Source organism: Musa acuminata, chromosome BXJ3-2, assembly GCF_036884655.1.
Source record: "Musa acuminata AAA Group cultivar baxijiao chromosome BXJ3-2, Cavendish_Baxijiao_AAA, whole genome shotgun sequence".
NCBI lineage: Eukaryota > Viridiplantae > Streptophyta > Magnoliopsida > Zingiberales > Musaceae > Musa > Musa acuminata.
This window is the reverse complement of record NC_088350.1, coordinates 32910541-32934446: the sequence shown is the minus strand read 5'-3', so window position 1 is coordinate 32934446 and position 23906 is coordinate 32910541. Positions and strand designations below refer to the sequence as shown.

The following is a 23906-nucleotide window of genomic DNA, read 5'->3' as shown; positions in this document are numbered from 1 at the left end:
GTTTTATACTTACAAGGCAGCATAGTGACATATAAACAGATACAATACCAAGCATATAAAATATCTGGAGATTACTTAAGCATGAAACACAACACACGTCAGCTTGCTACATCAGAAAATATTATTAAGACAACTGCAGCCCGAAGCATATGATGATTAAGCCAGTTTTGGACTTGCGCCATAGTACTGTATAAAATCATGTTGTATCAGAAGGTATAGGCACATGTCCCATGCCATGAAATGGTAATCCTTGTGCAGTACCATAAAGACTTAGATGGTATTACTGAGACATTTAACATGCCACAGTGGGTAACACATAAATAGCACTCATCGAACCCTGGAATGTTCCAGTTCAGGTTTCCTCCCCAAGAGAATGAATCTAGAAGGGATTACAAATCCATCGAGACCCTTGCATGCTACATTCACAGAAAAATATGCCAAACCTCTAGGTTTAAACTGAAAACGAGAACAGCCAGCCATATGAGGCCTCAGACAATAAGCTTGCAGTCAATAATCCTACAGCAATAAGCTTATGTCAACAGTCACAAAAGCATTGCACAAATGGTTCAGCAAAGCATGTATAATAATATTCGAACAAGTCAATGAGGATTACACACAACGGCAGCAAAGCACCAGTTTAAACAAGTTTCATAGTTTCAGAAAACAGCATAGCAACATATAGACAACAAAGATAGAAATACCGAGTACATAGAATATGGGGGGTATTACTTAAGCACGAAACACATATCTGCTTCCTGCATCAGAATGTTGCAACTTTAGCATCAAGGTTAAGACTGCTGCTGCTCCCCTTGCCATGCCCAGACAATGTCCTTAAGGGCTGGTCTGATGTCCTGTTTCCACGTTTTCTGGTACTCCAGGGTATCTCCATTTGTCTTTTTTATCTCGACCATATGAAACGCTGGCGTAACCTCGAAGATCTCTGCATCAATGGCCAAAACCCCCTTTCTCCCTTTCGTCGTTCCTTCCATTTTCAACACCCCATGATCCTTCTTCTTCACTTTTAACTTCAAAAATTTTGCAACATCCTCCAACTTTGAGATAATCGTAGAAGCCGGCTGACAAGATATGAATCTTGCTTCTCTCTTGTGGTCGGTCTCCTCAAACAGACCAGAAAGATTAAATCCAGCTGAAAGAGAGATGATGTCAAAAGCATTTAAGTTAGCGAGTTTCCCCATCTCTCGCCTCTCCTCGGACACATTGGTATCAGGGGAACTAATATCCTCATTGGTATCGGATTGATCAATTTCTTGTGTTCCTTTGCCATTTCTTATTAATCCTCCATCGAGTCCCTTTCTAAACCACGGATTTCCCATAATCTTTGCAATTGAGATCCTGGAAGTAGGATTTGGGTCAAGAATGCGTGAAAGCAACTTCCTAACATCCAAAGGGAACCAATTGGGACACCTGAATTCTGCTTTTCCAATTTTCCTATACATTTCTATTAGATTTGGATCATGGAATGGGAGATAACCAGCCATAAGAACAAACAAAATCACCCCACAAGACCATATGTCGGCTTTGGCACCATCATATCCTTTTCTATTGAGCACCTCAGGAGCAACATATGCCGGGGTGCCACAAGTGGTGTGGAGTAAGCCATCTTGTCTCTTAGATTCAGCAAGAGCACTCAATCCAAAATCTGAAATCTTCAGATTTCCATTATCATCAAGCAGAAGGTTTTCGGGTTTCAAATCACGGTGATAGACACCCCGGCTATGACAGAAGTCCACGGCATTAATCAGCTGCTGAAAATATTTTCGAGCAACATCTTCTTTGAGCCTGCCTTGAGCAACTTTGTTAAACAGCTCACCACCCTTCACATATTCCAGGACAAAATATATTTTGGATCTAGTGGCCATGACCTCATAAAGCTCCACAATGTTTGGGTGTCTCACCAGCCTCGTCACCGATATCTCTCGTTTGATCTGATCAATAAGCCCAACCTTCAACACCTTCTCTTTGTCAATCACCTTCATAGCAACACTCTGGGAAGTTCTTATATTCCTAGCATAGTAAACCTTGGCAAAAGTTCCCTTCCCTAGTAATCTACCAACCTCATACTTCTGCAACAACACATTCCCTTTATTTTCAGTCTCCATTATATGAAAAATTCTAAAAAGCAATCCCACTAGTGTGTATTGTTTCTTTTAGGAGTGGTATCTTCAGTGTGGTTGATATCAACCGTCGTCCCCAAGATCGTGGTCTAATACGACAGCTTTTGGAATATATCTAGCTCCATCGAAACAATGTGCATAAAGCACAGAGTGGATGTTATTGTGCTCTCCAATATCATCAAGGATGAACAAGGGCAGCTTGGCTGAAGTGACATTAAAATTTACAGATGAAGATCTCCTCGCGTTCAAGCACATCTTTCAGCATTCCCTGATATTTGTCTTCCAGTTTTCAGCAGGAAACTACAAAAGAAATGAATAAATAAGAGTTTTTCGAAGAAAAAAAAATGTGGGCATGATATAATAATGGAGGTTTAACTTTAAAATAAAGCAAAAAACATAAAACAGTCACTCTAAATTAGAGCAAAGAATCTAAACAAAGAAAGACTGATGACAAACAAGAGCCTTTTTAATAGGAATGGAAAGAAAAAATGGCAGTATATTTGCACTAATGATTAGACATTGTAATAGTAATGGAAAGAATTAAAATTTAGGCGACTACTCTTTACAACCCTTTTTTACAATTTATAATCTCACTTTAAAAATTTTTAATAATTCTAAACTACTCCTTTACAAATGAACATAAATATCCTCTTCTTCTGTCTCCTCCTCTTCTCCTTCTTAGTATTTCTTTTTCTTTGTATTAAGAAAGAGACTAAACAACCCCCTTAAAATATAAAAAAAGAATAAAAATTATTGTTAATAATTCTAATCTAGAAAAAAATTAGTTCAGGTTCAGTAAAAGAAACGTATAAAAAAAACGAGACTAATGACAAACAAGAGCCTTTTTAATAGTAATGCAAAAAAAAAAATGAAAATGGCAGCATACTTGCACTAATGGTTACTCAACTCCATGTTAGAGAAGATGACAATACTAGCAAATAAGAAAGTTTGTTATCCTCAAAGAAAGAAAAAGATATGATTCACCATCTCATCTGCTATTAATTCCAAGATCGACTTTTTATTCCTTTTTTAGATTGAGAAGACGAAAGAGAGAGGGAGAGAGAGAGGGAATACGTCTGATTCGAAATAAAATGTTTTAATCAACAGGAAAAAGCAGTGAGAAACATTTTACAGATTTGTTTAACATCCAATAAAAAAATCAACAGAAGAATGAACCATACAAAAATAATAATTAAAAGAAACCAAGCTAATTTCTCACAAAATCAAAAGAAAAGAAATTAGAACAGCAATGCAAGACTGCAATAACAGACGCAAGAAGAAAGAAAAAACCATCACAAAAACAAATCTCCAAACAAACATATGTGGATCCAACAATTCGAGTACCGAAAATTTCTTGTTCGCCATTAGCCTACAAATCTGTGACGATAACAACGTGTTTAACCGAGGAAAAAAAATGGAACTCAAATCAATGATAAAGAAAACCCATCTGTACAAAAAAACCCAACAAAAATGCGTTCTTTACAGATTGAACAGCATCAAAATTGCCTCTCTTTTTTTCTTTAATTTTCCCGCATCGGGATGCCTAAACAGAGAAATCTCGTGGCCGGCTATAGTATGAGAATCCAAAGACGAAATCGAAGCAAAGGACGGCAAAAAGGCCATAACCTGGTCGAATTCTTACCTTTTTATGCACAAGAAGATCCCGGTGAAATCCACAAGGGGCCGATGAAGATCTGAATCGAAGGATCCAAGAGACACACAAAGCAAATGCAAATGGAGGGATGGAATCAGAAGGCGAAGCGCCCCCAATCGCTCCTAATATGCACTCTCTCTCTCGCTCTGTCTCTCTCTCGCTCTGACACGCGTCCGGCCGTAGAATCCTTATATATATATATCTATATATCTACGGTGATTATACGCAGGTACTGTTTCAAAGTTTAGGAAATGCCGAGTTTGCCCCTATGGACCCCTCTAATTTGCCGCTCTTGTTAATATTTTCCATTAAATATCAAATTCAATTTTTTTATAAAAGCAAAAAATTGTTCTTATTATATCGATAAAGAAAATTAAGCCGGCAATCGGACACTAATGTTAATTCAACATCATATCAATTATTGTATGATAAGTTTCATAAGGATGAGTACAAAAACCTACACATTAATTTTCTATTGATTTTTTTGTTTTTTCTATCATTTCTTAATGGGGAATCTAAACCTAATGCATTAGTCTAAGTCTCTCGACTGTTTGTTGGCACAATGCGAAGGTGGGTGGGATCATAGCAATTTAATTATCTATTTTTTTATGTTTAATTAGTATTAAAAAGGAGAAAAATGGGCCCAGCCCACCTCGGCCCATTTGGGACGTTGCTCTTCTGGCGTCTTAGAGAAGTTTCACGATCTTTCCCACGAGATTTACATTTATTGTCTTTTTTATGTTTAATTAATATTAAAAAGGAAAAATGGGCCCAGCCCACTCGGCCCATTTGGGACGTTGCTCTTCTGGCGTCTTACAGAAGTTTGTTTCACGATCTTTCCCACGAGATTTACATTTATTGTCTTTTTTATGTTTAATTAATATTAAAAAGGAGAAAATGGGCCCGGCCCACCTCGGCCCATTTGGGACGTTGCTCTTCTACCGTCTTATTGAAGTTTCCTGTGCGCACTACCGACAACTTGAGTCACGACATCGGCGACGACCTCTCACCGTCCGTGTCACCAAAAAATATCTAGCCCCAGGTTTTAAATATTATATATATTTTCTCTTGGTGTTATATATATATATATATATATATATAATAACTGCATGGGCCCCAGAAGAATTGGCACAGCTTTCAATCAAAGCGTGTGACGTCGCCGGGCCCCGCATTTGGTTGGTGGGACACGATGCATGGTTTAGGTTCGACACGATGCCTACTGGGCCCCCATGGGCGTGATTCGGTCCAATCGAATTAGATGCGTCTAAAATTTTTTGATTTCATATCTTCCATATGATACGACGTTGCTTACATGTTTAGTTGTTGTGGAGTTCACGAGTATGTTTGAGAATATATTTATGTTTTTGATATATATTTGAAGAAACAAAAAAAGTTTAAGTTAATGTGTAGTTGTGAAATATTTCGGGTGCTTGATAAGCAATAGATGAAAAATATATTTTAAATATATATTAATATTTTTATAAAATTATATTTTAAGGGTTCATTTGAATATTATGTGATGAATTTATCATTATATTATTTTTAATATAGATATAAACTAATAATTAATTAATTAATTAAAAAAATTAGTATCATTCTTGATATTAGCGATGAAACAAACAAACAACTCAATGAAGCGAATGGTGCGATGAAGCAAACGATAGGGTGGACTTATTATAGAAAGAGTCGATAACGATAAAAATTAAGAGAATGAGAAAGGAAACGAAGGTTAGGATTTTAATTATATACTAATAATTTTATGATTTTATAAAATGTCACAGGGTGCTTTTAAATTTAAAAAAAAATATTAACATCATGTAAATACTAAATTGCTAATATTATCATAAGATAGCATCGACATTTAAGCATTTACAATATAACATCTAGGTCAAATATGATTTTAAATAATTATCAAATATTAATGTACACATTTATAACATATTTCTAAACATAATAAATTATAAATTAAAAAATATATTTTATTGGCTTTTGGGTCCTCACTAGCAAATCAAAAGAACTCATACTAATGGAGATTGACACTTCAGTCTTAAAGCACAGTTGTGCCAAAAGAATGATTAGGTTTTGTGACCACACCATCATCATCATCATCACTCAGCTTTTGAAGTAGGGTTGTAGAGTGGTCAAGTTGCATGTGATGGATGTTAAGAGGATCCAAGAAAGTGCTACACTTTCTTCCATGTCCTTTGTGCAATTTGCAAGTTTCCAAGATAACCTCTTCAAAGAGCTCCTACAAATCTTCAACCTTTTTATTTCCCCATGGCTCATCACCCACTAGCATCACTGACTCTTAAACTTGGTGGCCAATTTTATCTATTGGACTAATTGTATATTTACATATTTATTATGCATTTTATATTTTCGATAACATGTTTGATCACTTCATTATCTGCATGCATTGTAAATCATATTTGTCTTCATGATCATACATTCTATGCCTAATAGTATATATGATTTGAACACTAATAAGACGCAAAAAAATTAAGTTAATAGATAGAATAAGATCTATTTATTTTGTATTCTCAATAGCATGTTGTATTCTTATTTTAAATTAATAATAACAACAACAACAACAATATTTTTAATGCGATATGAACAAATTTTAAATAAATTATTTTGGTCTCCATGATTAATCATAAAATCAAAATAATAGTATTCTTACTTTTTAATTTGCCTTCCAAAGTTGGAAGATTTGGATGAAGAAAGAATGCATGACCATTATTCTTAGAAATTTCAACATTTGGGATATCAGAATAGGTTTGCTCCAAGAAAATATTGTACAATCATCTTGCAACAAATACAAAGTTAGAGATTGTGTCTTTGTTGAATAAAGGTTCGCTTTGTGGCATAAAACTAATATCTAAAATAAAAAACTTTAGTCATACACATATAATTTGTCATAGATTAGCTAAATTTAGCTTAGCTTAGTCATGTGACACCTTCGTGTTACGACCTATCGACTTAGATTAAGATAAAAATTAACATCGAATAAAATACCATCATTAAGAATACTATGAAGTCACTAAGGTTCAGACGATAATACGTCATAAGAACCGATCTATTAGTAGTTTTCCGATATCAAAACTAAATAAATTCAACGATGGTCTCGAACTAGAATCAAGATCATTTGGTTTGATTTGGATTCCTAGAAATTAGAAATGGAATCAATATTTTGAAAATTATTATAAGAACTAATTTGTTTTATTATAAATAGTTTTACATGCATTTGAATTGTTGAATGCATAGTTGAATGAACCAAGTTCTTCTTATCTATGATTGGAGCTACACAATCAAAGGATGGAAACATATTATTAATGGATGCGCTCGAAAACCATGCATCTATATACATGATAAGCACTTTCTCTACAAGGCTCAAACCTTGTAGAGCTTAATCAATGTATATATACACACACAAAATGGCAGATGCATGCACTGTGCAACATACGTTGTTTGGATGAATGTATGCTTCTGTACATTAATTTCAAGTGCTTCTTCTCAGGGCTTAATGCTTCTTTGAGCTCACACGCATGGCAGGTGAATTGTGCAGAAGTAGCAAATGCAGGTTCTCTTTCTCTCTCTGTTGATGAGAGGGCAGAGTAGTATGATGGGAGTCTTCTTCTTCCTCTATGTGCTGCTGCGCGAGTGGAGGTCGTGGGTGTTGGTTACGGCACGTAGAGGCGGCCGCCGCATTTGCACCGCCAGGCCTCGGGGTAGTACTCGGCGGCGTCCGCTGGCGCCCTTGGCGGGACCGGGACGTGCACCGGCCAGCACGGGGTGCACGCGCCGCACCTCGATGTGCAACGTGGCGGATGCGACCCTGGCCCCATCAGCCCCCTTCGTCTCATTGCCACCACCGCCGCCACCGCGGCCTCGGGCCCCTGCCGCCGCCACCGCCACCCCTGCGGTCACACGATTTCGCCACCCGGCGCAAGTTAGTACGGAGGCGCTCAGCGTTCCTCATCGACCGGCCCGGACCGGCGCATCTTAGCGAGGGAGCGCTTCGCTAAAATGCACCGCCGAGTTCTCAGAACCATTTGATGCAGCCAAATAAGGAATCAGAAGCCACTCTGTCACTTATCTTCAACCTGAGAGCGAGAAGGCTTCAATGAAGAACTCACCTGTGGGTCGAACTTTGTTCTCCAGCTTGTGATCTCTGCAGCGGCAAATGCCATCAACAATGTCAGGAACTCAGAAAGGAAGAAGAGATATAACATCAGCTCGCACGATGGAGTTTGCTCACCTGAACGATCCCTACTGCTGCTGTTTCCTGCAGCGAGACTGAGAACAGAGAAGATAAACAAGAAAGCACAGCACAGAAGGGCCACTTTTGACGCCAATCTTCCTTCAGGGTTCCCTCTCATCCCCATGGACAAGTAAAGCTTCAGAAGAACCAAGCAATGAACATAGACAGGTGATCGATGAACCACAGCTCTGGAGATCTAAAGAGTCTTTTTGAGCTGCAGATCTCCCACCTCTCGAAGAAGACAAGCAGTGAAATCTAGGCACGGCTACGGAGCTGATCGCGGGGCTTTGCTTCGATCGGTGCGCCTGTCTCCAAGCTAGAACGAAAGATCCGCTTGCTGGTTCACAAAGTTCCTCCCAGTTGCTCCACGCTGCAAGGACATGGATTTAAGACTCCTTTTGTTGATAGAGATAGGAAGCAATTATAGCAGCAAACCACACACACACACACACACACACACAGCTACTGTGTATTCATGAAACTATTTGATGAAATAGATAGGAGGATGGCCGGGTCGTGGCGAACTCCATCTGAGCCAATACAGCTGCAGCCAATACAGTCAAACTTGGAATTAAGATTGCGTGTTCCGTCTGATGGCAACCTGAAAGCACGAAATAATGGTTACCTTTTGACCGAAGAACGCTAGCTGTGAACTATCTTTTGCTGCCACCTTTCTCTTTCCGAGGCCCACGGTGATGTTATCGGACCCAACCCTAAAAGAATGAGACGCTCCATCTCACAGTTGCTGTGTCGCACATGCAGGCGAGGGTGTGGCTGTGGATTCGCGAAGAGCAGGTGGACAAGAGGATACACAGTGGGGTGTACTGAGCTTGTCACCTAGCCTTTGTTACAGTCCTCCCCAGGGGGGCACCTTTATTCCTTGCAGGATGCTGATGCATGGCCCCACCCCCCTGCTCAAATCTAGCAATCCGACAGCCCCACGCACGATGGGAGCTGGAGACTGACCCCCCCCACTCTCTTGTCATAGACTGTGACCTCCCCGGTCGCTGCAGTGAGCCTCAGACTTTACCGAGACTGAGCGGATACGCCCGAAGCCTTTCCAGCATAAAAGTATCTATGTATATACACTGCCTAGAGATAGAGAGAGAGAGACACACACACACACACTCTCTCTCTCTCTCTCCACAACTGTAGGTATCAATCTGATCAGTATGTGAGAGTGAACCTCCGCTCTCTTGTCATGGACTGTGACAAGCCTGGCTGCTGCATTGTGCCCTCAAACTACACCAAGATACGTTGAGCTGATTGATACATCAAAAGCATTTTCAGGATAAAAATAAGAACTTGTGCAGCTGATGTCTTCTTACTTAGGTTTGGTCAGGCGTCACAGGATGAATCAGAAATCACTATTAGGAAGAATATGACGCTTAATATTCTCTTGAGAATATTTTTGCTGATGGTTTTGAGATCATTAAACCTGCTATCTGTGTCATGCATTCTGATAAGACACCAAATATTACCTTCTTTATTGCCAAACTTCATGTGCTTTCTCATGGGTAGCTAAAGAGTAGCCACCCTGATAGAGTTGAATGGTGTGACATTTCACCTGTATATAAAGACAGCCCTGCGCAGGGTTCAGCTGCAACCAGGTTCAATGCTCACTCACCTACTGGGGACACATATCAAGCACTTGTCTTGGTTCGATTGGAAATGATTCATTCAGACCTTGTCTTGGTCAAACCTGCATTATTTAAAGTGTCTGAGCTAGCTTTAGGCCATGCATTTCACTTTCTTTAATGATGGCTGAATGGTTTCAGATGGGTCAACGAAGTTCCAATCCAAAGATGTGTAGTTACTTGTGATTGAAGAAATCAGGAGTGTTATGGTTTGATCACTCAAAGGCACAAGGTCGTCCAAGTAAATTCTTAAGGGAGAGATGGATTAGCGTGAGCAAGGTAGGGGCCGGAGAGGACAGTTTCGAGATTGTTGCCAAGCTGTTCGAGTAGTCTCGAGGTGGAGCTGAGGTAGGTTTGATCTTCGTTGAGATCCTGCACAATAGATCGGTGTCAGGAGATTTTCGACTCAACCACTCCGATGCTTAAGTTAGTATATGAAGAATGGATCTATATCAGGTGGGTTGTTCTCCTCTCGATCTCCTCCTCAGGTGGTCGAGGATCAATTTTTATACATGCGGAGCTAGTAGGAGGGAACTACGGCTACAAGAGCCACTCATACATTTTGCGACACATTCATGCGAGTGACAAACCCGTATAGCACCTAACAACGCTAGTTTATCTGTTTGGACTCTTATGGCACGACATCGATTCGTACCACCTCGTGCGGCATGAGGCTAGTGAGGGTTGACTGAGGAGGTGCCAACTGCCAACTCAACCTACTCCCACCAACTCAACTAGTGTTGAAATATTTTCCATCAACAAGGATGATCAATCGTAACCCTAATGATAATTTCTCATCATGAGTGATTTTTCTACCTCCTATGATAGGTTAGCTGAAAAGAAATAGTTTACTGCAATTCAAGAATGTTTTCACTATGATAAATTATTGCACCTATAATGGGATCTTTTACCTGAGGAGAAGAAAACCTAATTGGTTCATCTTCTCAAAGACTACACAGCTTATTACAAGTGCCAACAAACATATTCTCTCTCTCTCTCTCTCTCTCTCTCTCTCTCTCTCTCTCTCTCTCTCTTATTTGATTCTTTGAAGATTCTTCATCCATTGTTCGATATTTCATTAATATACCTTCGGACCATTCAATTTAAGCTTCTGATATCCTTTGTCGGCTAATAAAGATATTAATTATTTGTTAATTTTAGTTTTATGTTTGATAAAAGGAATATCATATCATCTCAAAGTGACCTTTTATGTTTATAATCTGAATTAACGATCAATTTCGACTTCTTTGCAGCAGATGTAGCCGTTCATATTGTCGAAACCAAACAGATGCAGAGAATTAACTATATAAGAACAAAGTAATTTTGGTATACATGTCTTTGATTCGAGCATGAAAGAGCAAACCACGAACATACTGCCTTCCATCTCATAGGACTCGAAGAATAAACTTTCCTTGCGCTTCAAGAATGCAAAGCGAGAAAGACAAAGATGTGAGCACTGATTCGATCACATGGCTTCATCGTGCATCTCATGTTCTCGACTGCCGGAGAAGAGGTCACTGCAAAGCTCCCCGTAGAACCTGCACACCAGATCAACGAAGACAGGAGACGTCAAGCTGTTCCAAGAGCGGAGGAGCTCCTCCACGTCCGTCAGCTCCCTCACCGTCCCATCCTCCACCATCATCTCCACCAGATACTTCTCGAAGCTCCGGCACGCCGCCTCCACCCCTTTGTCTTCTCTGTCCGTCATGCTTGTCGGCGGAGACTCCTCCTTCAGCCACTGCTGCTGCTTCACTTGGGTCCTTTGCAGAGGCTCGAGAAGGAAGCTAATAAGGGGCTGCACAGGGGAGGGTGAGGAGCCGGGAGAGCCTTTTGCATGGCTGGATGAGGAGCTTGGAGTCGAAGGAAGCCAAGGGTAGCATCATACGACGATGGAGTGCGGTATAAGGAAGAGAAAGGAATGGTTGCTTTACCATTCCACTCTCTCGTTCTCTTTTGAGGGTCGGAGCTACGGATGACATGCATGCGTGGGATCGTTTGCTATAGTATTCATGCAGTGTTGGAGTGGAGCTCACTTAGGTTAAGCTTGTTTAAATATTAAAATGTAAATTCTGAAACTCCTTTTAAGGATTTTTTTTAATAAGTAATATTATTGATAGAAAAAATATTTATAATAATATATCCAACAAAGGAAGGATGGATCCGATCAATAATATATATATGTATAAAAACTCTATTAGGTCGATATTTGATCGAACATATGAGGTCTTTTCGACCCATAAGTTTTTTTTGTGCATACTAGCTCGAACCAAATTAGACTGATCCGAACATCATCGACATCTCCCTAATAAACTCTTATAATTTTTCTTAAATCATTTATTTATTTGTTATAAGAATCTAAATTGAGCTTAGCCCTGATCAGTACGGTTTAAGTAGGAAAAATCTCAATCTAGATTTGGATTGGGTTGGATCAAGATTGTGACTTATAAACCCTAGGTAAGATTTCCCCAATCTTCAATCAACCAAGCTTCTATATTAGAATCCATGTATTATTTGGGCCGACCCAAGCCCACATAACATACGTATGAGGTTGGATTTATATAGGTATCTATGTTTATCCCACTCAATTAAATTAATTTACAATTTTAATTAAATTTGAGATGAATATGAATGAAAAATTAAATATTATTAATTTGTGACATGACGCTCTAATGATTACATATTATTAAAATGACAGTGTTGACACATTCACGATCCAATAGATCTAAACAGCTCTTGTGCTGCCACGTGTCACATATACATCATATAAGCCATAGTTCCGCCTATTGAACGAACTTGGCGTGATATGTCGGTCATTTCACATCTCATGTATTCACCACACAAATGTTATATGGCATCATATATGCACATCAATACCTTTTTTTATTAATAATTTCATTAAAAGTAATCATGTGTGGTTAAATTTTTTTAGATTATTAATTATTTAATAAGATAAAAAAATAAAGATATTATTAATAATGTAAAAAAAATATGATGGTTAAAATGATGAGGAACGTCACGTGTAGTCATCATATATCTTTGAGATTAAAAATATATAAGATAATTATGAGACTAATAATATTTTATCGATCTATGTGTTAGGAAAAAATATATACATAAAGTTAATGTTACCAATATGAAAATATTGAGATGAATATGTAGAGTTATTAGAAAAAATAAGAAAAAATTATTTCTATTTGTGAACAATTATATATCACTTCGATAGAAGATAAGATAAATAAAAATTATTTAAAATATGATATGATCATGTGTTGAGGAGACCATTTTAAATGAAAATCATTTAAAAAATTATTTATAATTATGAACAATTATATATCACTTCGGATGCTATAGTAAGAAAAGATAAAATAATTAATGTTAGCGATACGAAAAGAAGTAAAGAAAAACCTAAAATGATCTTAATAGAAACTATAAGTAAAGATTTAAATATTATAAATAATTTATTTTATAAATTTAACTAAATACATAATTTTTTTATAAATCTAGAAAAGAACAATATAATCAATCCCAAATAATTAAAATTTACATTATTGTTATTGTTATTGATGTTGCATTATTGAAGGCATAAATATACTTGTGTCTCACAGGGCTAATAGAACAATGTGTTTACAGAGATTTGAGCTAATAATTTTGGAGGCATAATAAATTTGGGTGCAACAGCACATTCCTCCCCAACACCTGCAATCAATGATCGCAATGGACCCCTACCGAACTCTTTCTTCCTTCCCGTCTATCAAAACCTCATAGTCACATCCATTTCACTTGTCAAAAGTTCTGATAATGCTATAAAATTGAGATATGGAGGGACTGATTCTTCTAGATTTTTGCCTTTTAAGAAAATGTTTTCTTAGTTTGAACCTATCATCAACGTAGAGACACAAACCCACTCTTCTTCTTCTTCTTCTTCTTCTTCTTCTTCTTCTTCACGCCCCTCTCTTTTCTCTCTATTTATCTCCCTCCACCCTCCAAAACCCATACAAATTTGACCCGAGAGAGAGAGAGAGAGAGAGAGAGAATCCATCTACTTGTGTATGCTTAGCTCTTCCCCTAGAGAAGGTTAGCAACAGAGAGAGAGAGAGAGAATCCATCTGCGTGTATGCATAGCTCTTCCCCTAGAGAAGGTTAGCAACAGAGAGAGAGAGAGAGAGAGAGAGAGAGAGAGAGAGAGAGAATCCATCAACTTGTGTATGCTTAGCTCTTCCCCTAGAGAAGGTTAGCAACACTACCTCACAACAAAAGATAGGAGACCGATGCAAGATGGAATCCATAGGCTGTTCCCTGCTACCATTTGCTGAGATGATTTAGTGTTTCTGTGAAGGATATCCTTCTCTTGGAGGATTAAGTCACCATAGATGGGAAATTATAGGTTCAAGCTATCTCATATCATCTCCAACTCTTGGTTCTGCAAGCTTAAAGGTCTCGGCAGAGCCAATAGAAGCCACAGCATGCGGCACTCCATGAAGAAAGGCTTGGCTTCTGCATCAACTCTCCCTCCACTTCCACAGCCCAAGCAGCATCACCACCTTCCCAACCGAGCCTCCTCCTACATCCCCACCATAGAGAGAGCAGAGACACCTGCTCGCTCCCCAGTCAACGCCATGGCCTCTCCGGCAGACTGCCATTGTTGCCGTCATCATCGTCGTCGCAGTTTAGCCTCTGTGTGCAACGCTGAATCCATGATGCCTGAGATCCCAAACAGTGACGGCTTCCATGCCTCTTCCTTCGTCACCACGGCCGACAGCAGCTTGGAAGTGGCATCGGAGCTCAACCTGCCTCCCATACTAACAAAGCCAGTGAAGAAGGAAGTGCTAAAGCCTGCACCGCATGACGCTCGTGTTTCCACTAAGCATCATCACGGGACAGCGGCAAGGAGATCAGCATCAGGAGTTCATCGCATTAGAATCGGGCAGAACTCTCCCAGAGTTGAGAGCAGGAGGAAGATGGCGATGCGGCAGCGAAGAGCAGTGTCCGAGAGCTTGGTGATCATCAAGTCGTCCTCCAATCCCCGCAGGGACTTCACCAAGTCGATGGTGGAGATGATCGTGGAGAACAACCTGCACGAGCTGAAGGATTTGGAGGAGCTGCTCGCTTGCTACTTGTCACTGAACTCCAAGGAGTATCACGAAGACATCATCAAGGTTTTCGAGCATGTTTGGTTTGCTCTAACTGATCTTAGAATGTAACGCTATGTTCGGCTTCCAAGTTTTCTCCTTCTCCATTGCATGTGTTTGTTCCTTTGCCACCATTGCTGGACAATCACAAAGGAGAGAAGACTAGTTTGCTTGCAAGTAGGAGGGGGTCATGATCACCAATCAATTAGTCCCATCCTAAACATCCTTACAACTCAACAAGGCTTGTCATGCCAATCTGTCAATATGCGGTGGTCCAAGAACTCTACGAAAACCTCTCTCTATCCATGATGAATCTCATGCTCAGGACATGCAAAATGATACTCGGGATTGTGTGGTGGTGAGAGCTTCATCGGGAACACATTTAATCTGTGGTTGATGGCTCGGTTGCACAGATTCGTGGACTCCAAACTTGATGGTTGTTCTTCTGCTCAACCCAAACAGCTTCACTTTTGTTTTGCATGAATCTATCTAATTCTTTTAGCTGGCTAAGTGCAACAAATCACATATGATCTATTTACTTCGAGATCATACATACCCCGCCAACTTTAATGTTCCAATTGGGGATGACGAATGACGTCGGTGGTGACAGACGACAGTGTTACTGAGGGATCATGGATAAAAAGAGCGACGATAACAAGTGAGGACCGCTTTATATTTGTATCGACGTCGATGTAGTTGATGAACAACCCTTTCGTTGCTTCTCTGACTCTTTATGTGTTAATTATATCCAAGTTAGGTCATTTAGCTAAATGTGGTAGGTGGCATTCCACCTACCACCTCATGGATATCCAACTCTTGGCTGACTCAGGTGGAAAAAGCTACTTGAGTGGATTATTGAATCAGACCTAAACACATTGAAGGATGATGTGGTCGCCAAATGTGTGTCACTGAATGCATATGATCTCCATTTATCGAATGTGGAAGCTAACATCAACCTGAAATCTAATGTGATTTATCCACTTCAGTATAGATAGACAGAAGGACACCCAAGGTTTCTGCCAGTACAGGATTCTAAAAGGATCAATGATCTTAGTCATCTAATCGCAAAAGAACAATCTTATCATAACATTCTAACATCACATTGTCTGTTTTAATATTAATGTTGACATCACATATATCCCTGTCATAGAAAGATGGGCGGATAGAGTCACATACACCAAGTAGATAATGAAGTTTCCTCCTCTTGTGTCCCAAGATAAAAAAGAAATAAAGGAAGCTTTCAGTAAAGCAAAACTACCAGAGGGAAGCATGGAAGCAGTAAAGGTTGCTTGTGTCATGGAATGTCAGTACATGAGGCATTGGACTCTATACCATCAAGGATAGTCAAAACTACAAAAAGATGATGAGCTTTGATCAACATGAAAGAGGAAAAAGGGTTCCATACTGATTGGAGTTACTAACAGAGGGCAGAGGAAAAACCCCTGACATCTGAATTCACCAGGAGACCATGTATTTCAGATGTCCTTTTGGTTCTCTTCAGAAGAATTATTCCTGACATCTGAGAAAAAAACATTAAAAATACTTGATGAATTCTATATTTTATTTAAAGATCTTTTTTTTTTAATCATCATAATTCAAAATATTGGTTAGGGTTGGAAGTCTTGGCATACTTTATTTGCCTTTATGTGGTCTTCATATGTATATGATATGATTAGCTCAGTCTTTCGAGAGTTTGCTTAGTAGATGGAAATAAGGTGGAAAATTTAAGCTCTATTTCATGTCTTTTAAATGCATGCAACTTAAGATAATTCAGATATTTTCCTTCATAATCCATCAAAAGCTGACAATATGATGTTTTGGATTCTTTGCAACTCTTCACTAAGGTATTTGAAGGCACCTTTCTTGGGTTTATAAGCAGCAGAGTATGCAGTCTTACTCAAAAAAATTGAACTCGGATTATTTACTTGGCAAGGAAATAAGTTTACCACAGCAAATATAACAATGATATAAAATTCTACGGATTTGTCTCATAATGTGATTGCACATACATACATGTTCTGAAATGAAAAAAAGTTATCAATCTTCCATGATCTCAGAACTGCTGCACTTGTCATGGCACAGTACATGGCCTACGAAAGTTGCAAGTGGGCATAGCAGTGTCCTTACGTCAACAGAAGCATTGCGTCCTCTACAGGATCGGGGACCAGACTTGGGTCCATCTGCAGAGAGACAAATGCTGTCCTCAACACCCTTCGCAGAGTCGAGGCATGCAGAGCTGGATCTTGTGCACTTATGAACAGCATGAACTATTCCACTTTATTGAGTTGTTCTTGTCCTGTTTGGTTTGATGCTCTTTTGATTTCTTAGATTTAGTGATAGCTACACCGGTGGAGTATCAGCCCCAAGCAAGATGGAAGATGGAAGACCACGTAGGGTGACGGCCATTCAAAAATCTATCAATAGGGTAGGTAGGCCTTTGCCAAACCTGCATGCAACCAAAATCTAGGTGGGTGGTGATCTAAGAATTTATCGTGGTTCGATCATTGCGGTGCAAGATTAGGGGTTGGCAGTGGAGCTCATCACAATCATAGCAATCAGACTTTCAAGCATATCATGGCAAAGAGATAGTTGCCTTTCATTTCTGCAAAGAACAGCCAACATAGAATGATGAACATGAGAGATTCATCTCTCACCACACTTCTCCATCGGGTGAAGCATCCTTAATGACCAGTGGTAGCCAACAGGAGGCTCAGAGTGTGCAGGAAACCAACGGACCCTGAATACCAAGAAGAAAGAAAGAGAGGTTCACAAGCTAGCATAGCAGAGAAGCACATGCGACCAAATGATGCTGAAAACATAGCGCCAGTCCTCATTTTTTTGTTGCTTCCTCTCCATCTACAAAGACATGTTTGGGGTTTGGAGAGTTTTCCGTTTCTCCTGGCAGCAGCGAGAAGGCTTGCCAAAGTTTCAGTATGCTGTTTTGCCTGCCATTTCTGCAGCTCTCTGTATGGAATTAAGTGCTTTAGGCCTGAAAGGATTGGCTGAGTTCTCTTTTACCTTCTTTTCTTCCCTTCAAAGTTAAAAAGGTCAGAGAAGTTGTTGCTATTCATGAAATGTAGCAGGAACAAGAGTTCGTAGTGGGATTGGTGGAACAAAATACACCAAAGTACATTCTGATCAATGTGGCATATTTCAGCTGCAACATAACATCCTCCACACAGTATTCAAGGATTCTCCAAGTACTGTTTCAAGTCTCTCCTCATATTCGAGATTGGAAATGAACTCAATTACTTACTATATACCCTCAAATAATGGCTTCAAGTACTGTTTCAAGTCTCTCCTCATATTCAAGTACTGTTTCAAGTCTCTCCTCTCTCTCTCATCAGTAATGGCTTGCTCACATGATCTGCATACGAACTATATACCCTCAAATAAAGTAATATACAACCAGAAAATAAACGGAAAGGAACTACAACCTAGTGGAACAATACCTTCCGCCGATGGAGTCGATCTTCAATGACAAAAGGAAATCATCAGAAAATAAACGGAAAGGAACTACAACCTAGTCGAACTTGCAACTCAAAGATGTGAGAGAATAGTCCTTTTATTTGCTAATTGGCTGGGAGTGTCGAGTTCATGGAAGCACCTTTTATTTGCTAATTGGCTGGGAATGTCGAGTTCATGGAAGCACCGGCTCACCATTCGGATACAACCAGAAAATACTAAGGTGGAAAATTGACCCCTTTTTCCTCTGTGCCAGTTTCTCAAACAGGTGACATACCATGAACCCCGCACTCCCAGATGGATGCAGCCAAAGAATCTAATAGCGCTAGGTGCACACTGCATATTGTGATACTCCAGTTGCCGCATTGGCACAAGCAGTAGTTCTACTAGTAGAGAGCATAAAAAAACAGGGCATGAACAAGTAGTGACAGATTCTTGGAACCTAGATCAAAAGTGTACCTGCGTCCGAGACAGTACAGGCCCTCCTTATTCTTTTTTGGATACAGAAGTCCTCTAAGTAAACACAATGGGGGAATTACATGCCGGAAAATTCACCCAGGGAATAGAAAGGTGATACATCAGGCGGTCTCCTTCTCATACACTTCGCTAGCATATTTCCAGTCTATAACCTTCCATATGTTCTTCAGATAGTCTGGCCTCACATTTTTGTACTGCAACAAAGTGGAAACATGGTTCAGAAATAACACTTACATGCTATGTACAAACACATCAAAAGGTCTAGGAGTCTGAATCCCAAAACGAAACCAATCATCATGTGCAATGAGATTTCAAAACAAAGCTATGAATTATTTAAGGAACGGGAGTGAATTGAAGATGCATAATTAAATCCCTAGAATCTAACCACGTTCATTGCCAACATCAGTTGCAGCAAGTGAAAAACTGATCCCAGTACTAGGTTTAGTCATCTTATCCATCTAGATAGATAAGGAATCAACAAATCTGTCCTCGTTCTTACACATCAAAATTGGCATGATAACTGTCCATCTAGACCATGTCCCAATTCATGTGAATGGACAAAGCTTTTTTTTTCCTGCATCCTAGAAAAATGCAAGCATTTTTTTCTTTTTTTGTCTTCACCATGGACATGCCACATAGGACAAGAGTACACATTTTATCAGAATCCCATGTCCATGCAACAGTGGTGCAGATGTAAAAGGCCAAGCAGTTCTAGCTCTCAGTTATAGAATTCCCTTCTGATATCACTTCTTCAACCAAAGGTAAACCATCATCAGGTATATCATATCAAAATTCCCAAAACAGAAAATTACCAAAAAAACCTTTATACAATGATATAGTCACAGTCAAGCTATATTTTGCGATCTATTTGTTAAATGTTTTATTACTCGGTGTGATATTTGCTATTAGCTTTTGGATATTCTTACATTTGAACATTCAATTTGTATCACATTTTTAGAAAGTAATATATATCATATTGCAATTGGGTATGCATATGCCATCATGATACCACATCACATAAGGCAGATGCTGCTTAAGTATGCAGCAAATGCAGCTACATGTGTGACCACATATGTTGAAACTAACAATTATAATGTCTGTATTAACATGAGATGTGATCACATTTTGGGTTCAATGTCTTCTCATTGTCACTTGTACAGACTATTTTAATATTTTATTACATGGCCAAGTATATAATCTAGTTAAATTGATATTTTTCCTACAACTTCTCATTAGCTTCTTAGTAAGTACAAAAATATTTTATAAGTTCACGATTTGACCGTGGCATATATTTATCCCTTTATTTTTTATCTACTATTTGTTTGTGCTTGATTATGTTTTGTTAAATATATTAATAGCAGATGCACCAACATATATTGCAAATGTGTTATCTGATAACTTACCACCTGCATATTCAATACTTCACACACAAATTTATATACATGTTTGTATGTGAGATGTATGCAAAGGCATAAACATGCATAAATCCAAGCACATCTTTATATTTCTCGTATGATCACCACAGTTGTATCAAGGTTCATCATGCTGTGGCGTACCACCTGGTATGAGCGGTACATACCGATCTAACAAAGGACCGATATAGGCGATACATACTGATATGTCGATATATCTTACCATACTATATGTCACTACATCAGTACAGCTTAGTACATACCATATTGATGTCGGTCGGTACATTGGTATGGACTAGTAAGGCAAACCATGATTTGTATGCTCCTAAAGAGTGATATTGCATCAACATGACCTACTTTCTGACAATCTACAGATATTAGTTGGTAAACATAGAAGAGGCTAACATATATACCTGCAGGTAGTATGCGTGTTCCCACACATCAATACCTAGCAAAGGAACCAAGTTTGCACCTTTGGTCACTAGTGGATCCTGTAAAGAGAGCAGTTAGCCAATCCCCTCTAGGCATATATATAAAAGTAATGGAAGAATACCAGAACATAAAATGCATACATCAAAGGCTCAAAGTTACTAAATCCTGTGATACAACAACGATAAAGCATATGCTTAGAAACAAATCATTGAAATGTTATAAAATTTTAGGACATTAATTGAACTTCAGAAATAATTATATTATGGCAGCTGTTTGGAGAACCCGAGATACTCTATATTCCCATATGTATAGCCTAAAGGATTAACCTCCTATTTTCTCATAGCATTTATGACATGAAAAGAAAATAGTAATTATACCATCCCAACCTGTCTAAAGTGGCAAGATATTGATTACACTATACACCCAATCATTTCAGTATCAAATATACTCTCGCTCTAGAGGAAAACCGAAAATCTTCACATTCAAACATTACCAAGAAAATTAATAAGAAGATCTTCGCAATATAGACATATATACTCATTCAAACATTACCAAGAAAATTAATGCGAATCCTTTAAGATGTAAAGGAATTTATTGAATATGCAACAAATGCTTTCTGAGTTAATAAATGTGTTGTGTAAGTTATTTACTTTTGTATCAAACCTTACATTCCCACTGGGTAACTTATGGGAATATGGCATTGTATCACCCCTAATTTCTTGCTAGGGTTGGGGTATTATAATTTTATGGCATCATAAAATCTTAAGAAAACCACAAACTGAACTACAAATGATGCTTTAATCGAAACAAATTAATCTAACTACTTGCTACAATGAGTTTGATCACAACTAATAGACCAATCTTCATGAGAACTAACTGACATGCTCCGACAAGAAAAGCATGTAGCTTACACTCTTGTATAGCTGAGATTGGACTCGTACTGCACACTTGTGTTTTTCTATTTTTGGATTATAGCAGATGCATACACAATCAATTGTCTGATTAAAGCATATACTAAAAAGGAGCATGTAATATTCACATCGATTATAACACTAAGAAACTCGGGAAAAAGTGTTCTCAAATTTGCCATAAAAGCATCAAAATACACCTGTAAAAATTATAATATGCATAAAAAACCAGTCAGTTAAAGGAGACAACACTTAATGATAAAGAGTTTCTCCAACCATTATTGAAGTATTGTTTAGCAAACCAAGAACGAATAACAAAAAAGAAAAACAACTTAACTAAATTGGCTTAAATATGATGATTACTACAGAATCATTTAATGTTTTACATATGAGCGAAAAAGAAAGCAGCCAAATATAAGTATTTCCCACCATACAACATAAACAAGGCCCGTAATGTTGATATGTTGAGAAAATCTTTGAGACACTTGGTTCTGCTTGTTCATCAAATACCTCAAGAAAAAAGATAAAATACAACTGGATCCACATTTTTGAGAAGTAAATAGGCTAAAGAATTTAATGTCCATGCTAAACAAGGAAAAATTAGATTGATGGGATGGTTTTATGATTAACTTAGATTCAGTTTCTGATTTTTTCTTGAGCAATTAAGTGATAGACAAAAAACATTTTTTGTTCATAAGAGGTTATCGGAAAGCAGCCTTGCATTCATAATACATATGAGGCTGTGGAAGATTGTCTTACCTGATTTGCAGTGGTTTCGACAGTGAGCTTCTTAAACCCCTTATCCAAAGCTAGCCACTGTTATAAAGATAGTAAAAAAAAGTAAGCAATAAGCACCCAGATAAACATGCACCACATCGAACAGACCTTCTATATTGTTAAACTAAACAAACTCACCACCCAGCCAGATCCCTGCAAAGCAGCACCTTCTGCATTCATTTTCTGCACCAGAGCCTCCAAAGAACCAAAGTCTGTGTCGATTGTCCACCCAAGTGAACTGTGTGGAGGCTCACCTCCACCTTCCTGAAAGATTTTCCTTTGTCCATAATAACATAGTGGAAGCAAAGATACAAAGTCAAGATGTTCTGTATGTAATTAAATTGGAAAGATTGCAATTACATTCACAGGCTTGAGATTTTTCCAGAAGATCGAGTGGTTGATATGACCTGCAAGAAAGCATCAAAATCCCTTGTTGAAATAATTCAGACCAACAGGCATCATGAAACCAATATCTTCAATTCCCACTACTAGCCAACTTCAACAGATATCTAGGTATATCCTGCAGACTTCTGACAACTATACGTACGACGTCATTGATGCAATCTGTGTCGCCACCGATCCAAAACGCATCTACCTTATAAACCAACTCAATTCTCTTCCCGCATCAGAATGTAAGATTAAACTGGGTTGTTACATTACTCTCACCGCTCCAGACCAACATTGTGGAGGAGAAAATGGACAAGTCCAATAATAATCCTACTAATCCCCAATTCTCCACATAATAATACTGTAGATTAAGCCTTTCCAGAATATATCTATGTATATCTTATCCAATTCAGACAAATTTGATAGATGATCAAACTTATACAAGTGAAAACCCCAAAAGAAGTAACAGAAAACCCAGATGGAAACCACAAGGCGTTCTTTAAGCCATAATCCAATCCAAAGCGAGCAAACACAAGGGTGAAAGAGAAAAGATGCACTAGCGCACGGACCTCCGCCATTGAATTTGATGGCGCTCTGGAGCCGGACGACCGCGGTGGCGTCCCCCTTCGCGATCGCCGCCTCGAGCTGCTCGAGTGCGTTGTTGTAGTTGGTGACGTACGCCTGATGATGCTTCTGGTGGTGGAGCCTCATGATTTCGCCGCTGATGGCGGGCTCGAGGGCGCCGTAGTCGTAGGGGAGGTCCGGGAGTGCGGCGACCGTGAGGCCCCGGGCCTGCGAGAGACCCGATCCAAGGCGCAGGTCTCCAGCGGCAGATGCGACGGCAATGGGGCGGAAGGCGGAAGCTAGGGCTAGGGATTTCTTGGTGAAGAGGGTCCGGAGAGCCATGGCCGATACCCCCAAAGCTCTAGATGAGACGACGGTTCGACGGCGGCTACTGTTGTTATAAAGCGGAGAGGAGCACACTGTGAGTGAATTCGTTGACCCCAAAGTTAAAATGAGAATTACAATACGGTCCTCGTTGAACCGGCGGGCCTAGTTTTAATTTGAAACCCGGTTTAAACCGGCTACAAGAAGAACCAAAAAATAATAATGTTTATTCCTGAATATTCTCCAGGACTTCACTCGCCACCCATCTTGCAAGAAATCTCACCTTCTGACACCATTAGGCAATGTTATCCAAATGAAGATGCAATGATTTCAGAGTATATACA

The 23906-nt window shown here is 39.0% G+C and overlaps 4 protein-coding genes across 5 annotated transcripts; 1 reads left to right on the top strand and 3 right to left on the bottom strand.

Annotated features, from left to right (window-relative positions):
- Window positions 1-565: 565 nt before the first annotated feature.
- LOC103974557 (CBL-interacting protein kinase 18) lies at window positions 566-3958 on the bottom strand. The gene is made up of 2 exons (XM_009389410.3): window positions 3778-3958; window positions 566-2435 (listed from the first exon to the last, which is right to left on the bottom strand). The coding sequence occupies exon 2, from the start codon at window positions 2118-2120 to the stop codon at window positions 789-791; it is 1332 nt and encodes a 443-aa protein (XP_009387685.2). The 5' UTR covers window positions 2121-2435; window positions 3778-3958; the 3' UTR covers window positions 566-788.
- A 3125-nt stretch (window positions 3959-7083) lies between these two features.
- Window positions 7084-8529, bottom strand: LOC135630660 (EPIDERMAL PATTERNING FACTOR-like protein 4). 2 transcript variants are annotated; one of them, XM_065137764.1, is made up of 4 exons: window positions 8511-8529; window positions 8048-8420; window positions 7926-7960; window positions 7084-7706 (listed from the first exon to the last, which is right to left on the bottom strand). In XM_065137764.1, the coding sequence occupies exons 2-4, from the start codon at window positions 8172-8174 to the stop codon at window positions 7470-7472; spliced, it is 399 nt and encodes a 132-aa protein (XP_064993836.1). In that variant the 5' UTR covers window positions 8175-8420; window positions 8511-8529; the 3' UTR covers window positions 7084-7469. The 2 variants fall into 2 exon arrangements, with proteins under 2 accessions (XP_064993836.1, XP_064993837.1); XM_065137765.1 differs by lacking the exon at window positions 8511-8529 and having other exon boundaries at window positions 8048-8186; window positions 8280-8503.
- Window positions 8530-13616: 5087 nt separating this feature from the next.
- LOC135630839 (transcription repressor OFP1-like) lies at window positions 13617-14981 on the top strand. Its single transcript, XM_065138070.1, has one exon. It carries the CDS (start codon window positions 14058-14060, stop codon window positions 14886-14888), a length of 831 nt encoding a protein of 276 aa, XP_064994142.1. The 5' UTR covers window positions 13617-14057; the 3' UTR covers window positions 14889-14981.
- Window positions 14982-18624: 3643 nt separating this feature from the next.
- LOC103974590 (superoxide dismutase [Mn], mitochondrial) lies at window positions 18625-23649 on the bottom strand. Its single transcript, XM_009389449.3, has 6 exons — window positions 23244-23649; window positions 22648-22694; window positions 22426-22551; window positions 22270-22326; window positions 20584-20661; window positions 18625-18952 (listed from the first exon to the last, which is right to left on the bottom strand). The coding sequence occupies exons 1-6, from the start codon at window positions 23578-23580 to the stop codon at window positions 18860-18862; spliced, it is 738 nt and encodes a 245-aa protein (XP_009387724.2). The 5' UTR covers window positions 23581-23649; the 3' UTR covers window positions 18625-18859.
- Window positions 23650-23906: the final 257 nt, after the last annotated feature.